The sequence below is a fragment of the Benincasa hispida genome, chromosome 11 (genome assembly GCF_027475165.1).
Source record: "Benincasa hispida cultivar pf3 chromosome 11, pf3_genome.v1.1, whole genome shotgun sequence".
In the NCBI taxonomy this organism is placed as follows: domain Eukaryota; kingdom Viridiplantae; phylum Streptophyta; class Magnoliopsida; order Cucurbitales; family Cucurbitaceae; genus Benincasa; species Benincasa hispida.
The window spans coordinates 62,898,035-62,910,299 of NC_143488.1; the positions used below are offsets into that span (position 1 = coordinate 62,898,035).

Below are 12,265 nucleotides of genomic sequence, written 5' to 3' on the forward strand. Positions count from 1 at the left end.
TTGACTCAAAGATCATCTCCCTACACATATGTTCAACTACTCGAAACTTGAAAAGTTATTCAACAAGTCTGTTTTAACTCGAAGGTTGATAGTACAACTACTACACTGATTCAATCATACTCATTTTATCGGTAACATCGAGATTATTCAATTATGATATATTATTTATGGACGTGTCAAATTGTACATGAGAATTTTCTCTCATTTGATCTCGTCCTTTTCCACCTTTCTCTCACCTTTGCCATGGCAAAACCAGTCTTATATTTTCTGTTGAAAGGGAATAAAAAATTCCACCATTGTCATTCGCCCCTTCAGGCATCGCGCAAAAAACAAGAGCTAGAAGTTAAAGAAACCAGAAGGTCAAACCAACCAGCCCATGTTCTTTTCATCTTTTGCCCAAATAAACTAACATTTCCTCTAACTTTTTGAGCGTTTTGTTTTTGTAGCTTTGAATGGCATTTACCAGTGAAGAAAATTGGCCAGACTATGACCTGAGCCAGAGAAATTTCCACCCACAATGACCAGAGGAGGAAACCGGAAGGTACCAGCGACATCTGCTGGCGGAGGAGCTCACACAAGAAAGAAATCAAAGCAGAGCAACTCTTTACGGCTTCCCCTAGGTGGGTTTTTCTTCATATTCTCTACTTCTTAAGTTTTTGTCACTGTATCGTCTTCATTGCACCACTTGCTCGTTGTTTATAGAATGTAAACTGTGGCTTTTCAACTTTTTTTTTTTTTTTTTTTTTTTTTCTTTTAGACTACTTTTTGATGGAAATCTAAGGTTGTTAGGGTGATATGAAATATTGGAACCTCTTTGACAAAATTAAATTTAGCATAATTCATCAATTTGAGTTCAACGATGATTTAAGATGGTATAAGAGGGGGAGGTCCTATGTTTGAACTCGTATAATATTGGTTTCTAGTTGTGGACTTATTTTTTAATTAAGCTCACAAGTGAAGTGAAATGTTATAAAATGAAGAAACCTTATACTCTTAATAAGATGCATGAATTACTCCCCTCCATGTAATTGGATTTTGAGATGGAACCTCGTGTTTATCAAGTATAATATAAAGAGCTCATGAAATCTAAATGGATATTTAATAAATTAAAAAAAAGAAAAAAAGGAAAAAAAAGGATTTCGATAAAAAAAATGATGAACTCAAAGAGGCACCATTTTGAGAGGCAAGTTGAGGACCCCACATTGAAAAGATGGGGTGGTCGCACTATCTTTAAAAGATACATGGTATATCTCTCATTGTCAATTAGTTTTAAGAAGTGCAATTTATGTATGATCTCAACCGAAAGAAAGCTGTTGTTGATGGAAATGTGATTGGGATGTAAACTTTGAGCATTAGAAAAAATAGTTTTATTTTTATTTTTGAAATTTGGCTATGAATAAAAATGTTTTCTTTGGTGAAGATGAAAACTATTGTAAAGAAATTACGAAAAAACAAGCAAAATTTTAGAAAATAAAAAAACTAGGAACCAAATGGACCAATGGTTATCAAGTGATGTTTAAGTGGTCAAGTACTTTTTAGTTTTTCTTTTCTTTTCTTTTTCTTGTGAAAATTGCTTAGTTCAGAAGTTACCCCAAATACACCTTGACCATGACTATTTATTGAGGAAGTTACTATACAACTTTGAAGATAAGGCCTCTAAAAACTTTAAGTTGATAAGTTATGGTATATTTAATTCACAAGACTTCCTTTCTATGCATTTCGATCGTTTTTTTTTCTCTATTTGCATAGATTTAAACATTCGAATTGATTGAGTAGAGCTTTCTCAGGAACTCATTGAAGGCTTGGGAATCTACATTCTGTCTTTTGATAGACCTGGTCATGGAGAGAGTGATCCTGACCTGAAGAGGACAGTGAAGAGCGTGGCTATAGACATAGAAGAGCTTGCAGATCAATTGGCATTGGGATCCAAATTCTATGTTATTGGAGGTTCCATGGGCGGGATAATAGTTTGGAGCTGTCTGATGTACATTCCAAACAAGTAAAACATATGGCATATGCATTTATCTTTGCTAACTCTACTCAAGGCCAAAGATAAGAATATGATATATGAATTCAGTACTCTCATTACAAGATTGGTTGATTATACTACTTTCTTTCTGTTAAATTGCCCCTCAACCCAAAAGTATCAGATGATGAGTTACCATATATTTTCTTATATCAATATCTTAGTACTCCCTCTCACTTGTAGGCTTGAAAATTTATTGAAAGCCCAATAGTGTAAATCAATATCGATTGGCGAAGAAATGACATTACTGCCTGCTCGATAGCTTGAACATAGGATTTCCTACTCGAATACCATATTAAATCGCTAATCAACCCAAAAGCTCATGCATATAGGTTACATTTAATTTAATTAAATCAATACTATAGCACTTTCAACTGTTTCTTTTCGTGTAAGGTGACATAGTGATTGAGAAAGAATTTGATGTCTCATGAATCCTAATAGGCTGGCAGGGACAATATTAGTAGCTCCAGTTATCAACTATTGGTGGTCAGGTTTTCCTGCAAATGTATCTAATGAAGCTTTCAAATGGAAACCATCGCAAGACCATTGGGCTCTAAGTGTTGCTCACTATACTCCTTGGCTCATATACTGGTGGAACACACAGAAACAGTTTCCTGCTTCAAGTATTATCGCTCACAATCCCGACATTCTTTCTCCTAACGACAAAAATCTCTTCCTAAGCTCTCATTTCGGCATGAGTATATGGTAAGTAATTTTTTTTTCTCGTTTGATAATTGCATTTTGTTTCTACAAACAAGCAGAACTTTCTTTATCATGTGGAGAAACAGAGAGAAAGTTGAATAGAAATCAAACCTGAAGTTTGTTCTTTAAACAACTTATAGTATATTGATCAATCACTCAGAGTATATTCATCCCAGACCTTCAAGCTGATTTTCACTTTTTGTTGCATTCTTTATCGATTGAGAAATGAGCTTTCTAACCATCAACATTTAGGTGTGGGGGTTCTCTTGACCTTAACTCTTGTATGGAAGATGATCTCGTTTGTTTTATAATCTAAAACTAGCTTGTCCCATTTTTCTGCTTTAGATTATGCTGGAAATGCGATCAAAGTTTTACATTGACTAGGTAAATGGAAGAACATTTTATATAAGTAAGTATAACTATCTCTGTTGGTACAAGTCCTTTCGTATGAAACAAAAAATAAAGACATGAGGTCTTATGTCTAAAATAGACAATATTGTACCATTGTGAAGATCTGAGGATGAGTTTGTTGTCTCTAATAGATTACACTAACAATTTTTTTTTTTTTTTTTACAAAGCCTTCATCATTAAAAAGGCTACATATTCAATTAGCTATTGGAGCATTAGGTTACATACCTCACTATGAGCCTCAAGACTTTTTTGTAACTATCGACTAGGTCTTATCCTTCTAGTTCTTCATACCTATTCTTTTTTTCGGTTCCTTCTAAAAAGAAAGCACAATTTGATCAGCTATCCTTCTTTTTGTTGCATCATTACATATCATGATAAACAATCTACAATCTCTTTGAAAATGTTTGAGTAACTACTGTATGCGGTCTCCCAGGTTCAGATTAGACAACAAGGTGAATATGAATCCTTCCATCAGAACTTAAATGTTGGATTTAGCAGCTGGGAGTTCAATCCTCTGGACCTAAAAAATTCATTTCCTTACAATGACTGATCAATCCACATATGGCAGGGAGATGACGATAGGGTTGTGTCACCTAAACTGCAACGCTACATTGCTGAAAAGCTTCCATGGATTCGCTAGCACGAGGTACCGGGTGCTGGACACTTGTTCTCTTATGCTGATAATGTTTATGATTCTGTCATCCCCTTTTACCAACGCATAGCCCTTACATTTTCATGTCTCCTTGTGCATCCACCTCATTTGCTTAAGGCCTAAGCTTTCATCCCAACAAGCTATATGTCCGGATGATGACCTTGAATGCATCCATCCAACTTCATATGCGTTCATCCCTCATATGCATCCATCTAACTGCAAATGAGGTGGATGCACAAGGAGACATGTAAATGTGGGGGTTATGCGTTGGTAAAAGGGGAAGAAGACACCTTGGGTTGCGATGACGTAAGATTACGTTAATAGTATAAGGAAAGAACACTTGGACATGCGGCCAAGTAGGTGTTGGCCTTGGAGAGATTTTGGACGCCTATAAATAGGGCCAAGGACTTCAGACCATAACTCAAATTCTCTTCAAAAGAAATTAAGAAAAGTGTATGAAGGTTGACTGGGAGAAATCTATGCGTTGATGGAAGAACGCATGCGTTTGTAGCAGAAACCATGCAGCGGTCATGAAGTTCCAAGAGGAGGAGATGCTGTCAGACAGGAAGGTCTGGAAGTAGCATCAACTTGGGACGAGGAGTTCTCCCAGAATACTCGTGTGTTTGGAGTGATTTTAAAGCCACCTAAAATCTCTGAGAGTCTAGTTTTCAGGGTAGGTCTGCCGGAGAAGAAGCACCAAGGAATCGGGCTGGAGAATGAGGAAAAGACAGAAGAGTCCAGGTTGCGAAGTTGGTCAAGGTTTGCCACAAGTTTAGAAATAGTACGAAATGAGATTAGTGGTTGGGGTAGTGCCACCTATGTAAATGTAACTTGAATTTGTAAACTAGGTTCCTAAATAGAGCATGTAAGATTTTTCCGCTGCTGTAGTAAATAAGGTTCTAAAAAGGAAACTAGTAAGATAATGTCAATAAAAAGTAGCATTAGTTAATATCATGCCTCTCCTCGGACTCAGAAGTGCGGGCTCGGGGCGGGGTGTGACACGCCACTTGTTCCAATAAAAGTAGGTATGTGACACTCGACAACTGTTGTGATATCAAATGATAAAATAACTATTATGCGAGAGAGAAACAGTAGTATAAAGCTTCATGCTCTTATTGACTCCTAAGATTTCAACATTGACTTCCTTAAAATAACTTGTGGCCGAACACTGTAATGACGGTCATGTGGAAGATATGGCAGGAAAGAAACTCGAGAATTTCTCATGCATTTTGATTTTTACTGGTGTAAATATATGAAGCCTTTTAGGAGGCGTTAGCCGTTAAGGGAGTAAGGAGTGGAGTTGTTTAGTCTGAAAAGTTGTAAAGAATAAGTCGTACCATTGGTATTTTTTTAGTTGTAGGAGCCTATAGTGATAGAAGATTCTATAAATATGACATTAATAGCAAAGCAAAAAATTAGATATGAGAAAAGAATGGCTTACCTCAGATTATGGCACCATGAAGATTTGCAATGAGAAGATTTCGAGCTAACGCATCTGGCCTGCAAGATTTGAAACTCTGATCACCCAATGAAACATATAATAGACCACTATTACAGAAAGAAAATTAATTTAACAAAAAGGGGCCAAAATCAGTGTGAAAAAGGAACAGATGAGATTTGGGGAAAAAAATACAGAACAGGAAAACGATAGTCAAGAATAACGCAACATGGTGCAATCGTTGTTTCATATAACTTTTCCACATATCGTCGTATTGACCAAAAGATTTCAAACCTGAAATAGAAAAGCACAATAATTCATTGTCAAATATAAATGATAGCAACAGCCAAAGAAAACCCATTTCAATGGTTGCTTATGAAAAAGAAGAACAAACTTAAAACTCTATAGAGCGCAATAACATGACTTTGATTTTGACCAATAACCTTCTTAATTCCCCTTTTAATGAATAAGAACCAACAACTAGATTTTAATTCTAATTTAAGAAGAAATAGCCACTTTCATCACCACTTTCCTGTTCAATATTATAAGGGGTTTATTTATATATACACACACACACAAAAAAAAAATATTAAAAAAAAACACACATGCGTGCACACACACACAAAAATTATTAAAAAAAAAAACACGTGTGTACACACACAACAACAATTCATTGTTAAACATAAATGATCGTAACTCATTTCAATGACCATTTATCCAGAACAAACATAACACAAAACAGAGTGCAATAAACATGACTTTACCCAATAACCTTCCGAATTCCATTTTTTATGGACATCAATCAACTACTAAGTGCTAATACTAATTTCAAGATAAACAGATACATTCATCACCATTTTTCAATTCAATCTAATATGGGATAAAATGGGGTGAGGAGCTTGTGATGAAAGCTCTCAACCAAGGAGATAAATGGAACTCACTTGTGGAAATTAGAAGGCAAGTCAAATGTTCCACACTTTTTAATTGCTCTGCAAGTCAAATCTAATATGCCTTTTGGATCTTTTTTAATTGCTCTGCAAAGCTCTCTTACGAGAGCCAATCATTTCAGCACGTTTTGGAACAAAGTTATCAAGAAGGATGCAAGCATCAACTTTAAACTCTTTTGACCGTTTAATGTAACCACTAGTTCTTAGCTCGTGACAGATCCTGTCAACCACTCTTCCTCTATTATTTGAAACCTGCAGAGGTGAGATTAAAGTTAACCAAGTACATACTATACATAGTTCTTTTTCCTGTAACTAGGTATACAAGACATCGTACATAACATTGTAACAAAAGAGGGGGGCGCATAACATCTAGTCATCAACCAATTTAATTTTTTTACACCAAAAATGCGTCATTGTAACAAAAGTTAATCCAAAATTTGTTATCACATAATATTTTGTTTCCAATCACAAAGGCATCCATAATGGCTAAAGTGAATCTTTCCATAAATGAGCTTTTCCAAGATTAAAGTCCCATTGAATATCAAGCTAAAATTTTTATAAGGAGGATGCTATATAAGTTGGTGAAACATCAGGAAACACTTGATAAGCAAAAATTGGTGGGGAGCATAATAGAACTACCGATACAGACACAAGTCACACAATACAGTAAACCAGAATGATAGATCTTAAGATCGTATAAGTAGGATACACGCACTATTGAGGTAAGTAAGATCAATAAAAGGTAAACAAGCACTTACTACTACATTAATAAAATCAAGAGAAAAATGATAAAATAGTTTCCAGGCTTGGATATAGAAGTTAAGGAGAACCTTAATTCCAAATAAGTGACCATCTAGATGGCTTGGACAGGTATTTACAGCATCCTAAAAAGGGAAAATGTAGGTGTCAATCATATGTCAAACTAAGATATTTTGTGCATGTGTAGGGAAAAAATCTATTTGCTTTATTTTAGCCAAATGACACACATATCATTGCTTCTCTAAGAAGATAGCAACTTCGGTTCAAACATTAAAATTCTTTGCATTCACTATCCCTCCAAGTAGCATAACCAGAGAGGATCAACGTTCCATTCAACTAAACCAGAAAACTCCAACTATTTGCTTTAAATGTCACATAAATCATTCCTATTCTAAGAAGATAGAAACATCAATTTACACATCAACGTTCCTCTCATTCAAAACATCTCCAATTGGCATATCTGATACAAAACCAAAGTTCAGAACACCTTAAGTATAATTCAAATGTTGGTTCAGTAATTAAGGGAACAGTTGTGGTAAATACAACCATACATAGAGTTCAGAACCACAAACGTCGACCCCGGAAGGAAAAAGGAAGGGAAAATAAGCGCATCTAAGTGAAGGAAGAGAGAGAAAGTAGGCGGAGCTAGAATCGTAGTGTTGAATTAAGATCGGAACACTTACGAGTTTAATTGCAATCTCTTTATTCGTCTGTATATTAGTATCTACAGATGGAATTGAAGCATTAAAATCTAGTTGTTGTAATAAAGCAGCATAATGAGAAGCTGGAATGGAGAAAAACCAGATGAACCAAGATAGATCTCCCCGAAGGAGCCGCTACCGATCTTTCGGCCAAGGCGAAACTTATTGTCGATGCGAGGTTCCATCCGGGAAGGAAAAAAGAAGAAAGAGAAGTGTAGAAATGGAAGATGATTAGGAGAAGTTGGACATGGAATCGAGGGAATCGAGGGCGAAGAATTCAAAATTTAGCCCCATGTCGACGATGAGAAAAGGAATTAGAGGTTCATCGATTAAGAAAGAAATGAAAGAAAGCGAGAAATTCCAAGTAGAGATCTAGGGCAGGGCAAGGCAGGAATTTTGGTTATCATTTCAGAATAAAAATAAATAAATATCACTTGCGCATAGCCTATTGTTTAGCTACCACACCAATCATTTATCTCCATCATTTAGTGTTGATGTCTTATCATCTAACGCATCCGCCTATCGTTTAACGTCATCGCCCAACACCTGCGTCTATCGCCTAACACCCACGCTTAGTATTTCGCCTATCGCGTAGCGCGTCTACTCATTGTTTAGCGCAGCACGACTATCGTCTAACGCTATCGTCCAGCTTCTACATTTATCTTCTAGTGCTTTCACTGATCGTGTAGTACTTTGCTTATAATATAGCCCAATGGTCTAGCGCATCACTCCTCATCGTTTAACGCCACGTGCATCTTCACGATCATCTAACGCATCTGCCTATCACTTAACGTCATCGCCCCGCACTGGCATCTATCGCCCAACGCCCATCGCTTAGTATTCCGCCTATCGTGTAGTGCGTCTGCTCATCGTTTAGCACAACATAGCTATCGTCCAGCTTCTACGTTTATCGTCTAGCGCTTTCATTGATCATGCAATACTTTGCCTATCATATAGCCCGATCGTCTAGCCTGTCACTCCTCATCGTTTAACGTCGTGCGCATCTTTACACTCATCTAACGCATCCGCTTATCGCTTAACGTCATCGCCTAGCGCCTGCGTCTATCGCCCAATGCCCATCACTTAGTATTTTGCCTATCGTGTAGCGCATCTGCTCATTGTTTAGAACAGCACGGCTATCGTCTAGTGCTATTGTCCAGCTTCTACGCTTATCGTCTAGCGTTTTCACTGATTGTTCAGTACTTTGCCTATCGTATAGCCCGATCGTCTAGCATATCACTCCTCATCGTTTAACATTGTGCGCATCTTCACGATGTCTAACACATCTGCCTATTGCTTAACGTCATCGCCCAGCATTTGTGTCTATCGCCCAACGCCCATCGCTTAGTATTCCGCCTACCGTGTAACACATCTGCTCATTGTTTAGCATAGCACGACTATTGTCTAGCGCTATCGTCCAGCTTCTACGCTTATCGTCTAGTTCTTTCACTGATCGTGCAGTACTTTGCCTATCGTATAGCCTGATCATCTAGCGTGTCACTCCTCATCGTTTAACGCTATGCGCATCTTCACGATCGTCTAACGCATCTTCACGATCCTAACCTTTCTCAAAGGTTTTTATTAACCTTCAATAAAAGGTGCATATTTTTCAAAGTACTTATCAAAGCCTCCGATAAATGTATGTCTTTCTCAAAGGTTTTTATTACCCTTCGATAAAAACTACATATTTCTCAAAGGTTTTTTCAAAACCTCTAATAAATATATATCTTTTTCAAAGGTTTTTATTAACATTCGATAAAAAACATATATTTCTCAAATGTTTTTCCAATACCTTCAATAAATGTATATCTTTCTCAAAGGTTTTTATTAACCTTCAATAAAAGGTGCATATTTTTCAAAGGACTCATCAAAGCTTCCGATAAATGTATGTCTTTCTCAAAGGTTTTTATTACCCTTCGATAAAAACTACATATTTCTCAAAGGTTTTTTCAAAACCTCCAATAAATATATATCTCTTTCAAAAGTTTTTATTAACCTTCAATAAAAAGTACATATTTTTCAAAGGTTTTTCCAATACCTTCAATAAATGTATATCTTTTTCAAAGGGTTTTTATAGCCTCTGATAAAAGATTGTCGAAATAGCTCAATTTTCTTGTAGTGATATATCCATACATGCTCTGATACCATTTGGCATAAAGCATGAAGAATTGGACACGTGATGGGCATGTAGCATGGAGTAGATGGAGTTTGTGGAAGCATGCATGCTTGACACGTGGAAAAGAGAGAAATGAATTGATGATTGTTATGGAATGGAAAATTGTGAAGAATATTTTGAGAGATATGATGATTGTATGGAATGTAAAATTATGAAGAATGATGAATATATTTGTATTGATGAGACGATAGTTTAATATAATAGATGTGTATGAAATGATGATGAAAACTTTTGGCAAATCGAAATATAATAAAAGAAGACTAAAGTAGTTGTTGAAATTATAAAATTTGGTAAAAAAAATTTGATATAAATAAAGTAGTTATTGGAAATATTAAAATACTAGGAACTTACTTGAATTTTGTTGGAGAAATGAAAACTCTTTAACTCTTTATTTTATTTCACAGAGTATAAGTTTTCTTGTTTTTCTCTCAAGGCAAAGACTCAAAAGATTCGCAAGAAAAACTTATATATATACACGTACCGGTAAATTTAGTCTTTTTTTTCTTTCTGAACTTAAAAAGGTCTAACCAATAATTAAAAATAAAAGAAGAAAATGACAATATTAAATTCAATCACATACCTCTTATTAAGGAAAAAAATCCATATGGCAATTTGTTTCTTATTCTTTTTTTTTTAAAAAAAATGTTCAACATGCAGGACAGAAATTTAAATATCTAAACTTTTTTTAATGATATAATTTATGCTTATACTTAGATTGATAGACCAACAACTCAAAATCTTATTTTTCTTTTCTTCAACATGCAGAGCGAGAGACTCGAATCTCAAATAAATCATTTATTCATACCCGTAAGGAATAAAGGGAGAAGCAATTTTGTCAATCATAATCTTGAAGAAAAGGGGAAAAAAAACCAAACTAGAGTGAAGCAAGATCTCAAGTTGCCTCCATGGATTGCAACCCAAGGAAATCGGTGTCTTATTTTTGCAACATATTTTCAATAAATTTTTAAGCCTGTTTGGATTGACTAGAGAAAATATTAATATAAAATGTTAATATAAAAAGTTCATTTTTTATTTAAACTCTTTTGATAAGAACTAGTTAAAATACACTTCAAAACTATTTTGATTAGTTGCCAAATACTTCAAATTTTTTTAAAATGATTTGTTTTTAAAATTAAACAATTGAAACGTTAAACCAAACACACCATTAAATTTTCTTTTGAAATGTATTATAAATATAAAATATCAATTTTCAATGTTTAATTTCAAAATATTGTTTTCATGTAAAATTTTTACATTTTTAATTAAAAATTTCAGAAAACATAAACACAAGGAATGGTTTCTTATCCCATTTTTTTTCCAATAAAATACTGTTACCAAATGTAATTTTTCAACTTTACTAAGGCTACGTTTAACTAGCCGTGTCAAAAAAACCATTTGGAAAAAATCTCAACCGTTTGCTAAAAATTGATTTACTGTTAAAAAACACTCTTTGAAATGCGTTAATTTTATGTTGACTTTAAAAGCAGTATCCTTCTAACTTTTAGATTCTCCTAAAATTAGTTAGAATTTTTAATTAATATTTAGTTTTCAATTTTATACTTTAAAAAGAACATTTATTTTATATATTTAACTATTTCTCATCAAATCAAATCTATTTTCTATATTTTATGAGTTAAATACATCATTTTTTGAAAAAAAAAATATACCATATTCATTTTTTTAAAATAAAACTATTTTCCTTAATATTTAAAAATTAATCTATAACAGATATAATTTATCATACTAAACAATTATTTAAAATTTTAAATTACAATTTTTTTTTAAAAAAAAGTTGACTATAAGTTTATTTGAATTATTATATCCAAAATAATATGTTGTTGTATTTATTTACCGAACATTCTAATCTATTTTTTCAAGTTTAAGTTGGAATTTATCAAACACTCTTTTACTTCTTTTCACAGCTGATTTTTCTAAAAACACAACTACCCACAATTATTTTAAAATCTACCATAATTTTAAATTGAGCCTTGGAAAAGAAACATAAACATAAACAAAAACAAAAACAAAAAAGCAGGAAATGAAAAGTATAAAATTAAAACCGTTACCAAGTGGACCTTTTCATATATCTTAATTTGAAAACTAAATACAAACTGTGGTAATGGTAAATCATCTCTGAAACTAAATTCATTAGCACATCCATCTATATGAACATGCAAAATACATTAATAACACACAACTAAAAACACACCAAAAAGGAAAAGAAAACGACGCGGTTCTCCTCCTTTTTGCATGTCCAAATTATTTCCCCTCATGTAAATATATATTTTTCTAATATACAAATCTGAACCTCTCTCTCCCTTCCTTCTATATCACCATATATAAAAAGTGATTATTATTTTCAAAGGAAAAAAAGACTCAGATTGTATATTAATTTTTTTCCCTTTTTCTCCTCTTCTATTCTGGTCCACTCGGACTGTCGTCAAACGGCGGTT

General features: G+C 34.1%; 1 protein-coding gene across 3 annotated transcripts; it reads left to right on the top strand.

Annotated features, from left to right (window-relative positions):
* Nucleotides 1-325: 325 nt before the first annotated feature.
* LOC120091819 (uncharacterized) lies at nt 326-4,854 on the top strand. Of its 3 annotated transcripts, XM_090307356.1 has the most exons (6): nt 1,659-1,683; nt 1,788-1,999; nt 2,468-2,731; nt 3,573-3,591; nt 3,708-3,785; nt 3,909-4,853. In XM_090307356.1, the coding sequence occupies exons 1-5, from the start codon at nt 1,681-1,683 to the stop codon at nt 3,777-3,779; spliced, it is 570 nt and encodes a 189-aa protein (XP_090163482.1). In that variant the 5' UTR covers nt 1,659-1,680; the 3' UTR covers nt 3,780-3,785; nt 3,909-4,853. The 3 variants fall into 3 exon arrangements, 2 of the variants coding, with proteins under 2 accessions (XP_090163482.1, XP_090163481.1); XM_090307355.1 differs by having other exon boundaries at nt 3,708-4,854; XR_016524658.1 differs by lacking the exons at nt 1,659-1,683; nt 3,573-3,591; nt 3,708-3,785; nt 3,909-4,853 and adding an exon at nt 326-620 and having other exon boundaries at nt 1,788-2,610.
* Nucleotides 4,855-12,265: the final 7,411 nt, after the last annotated feature.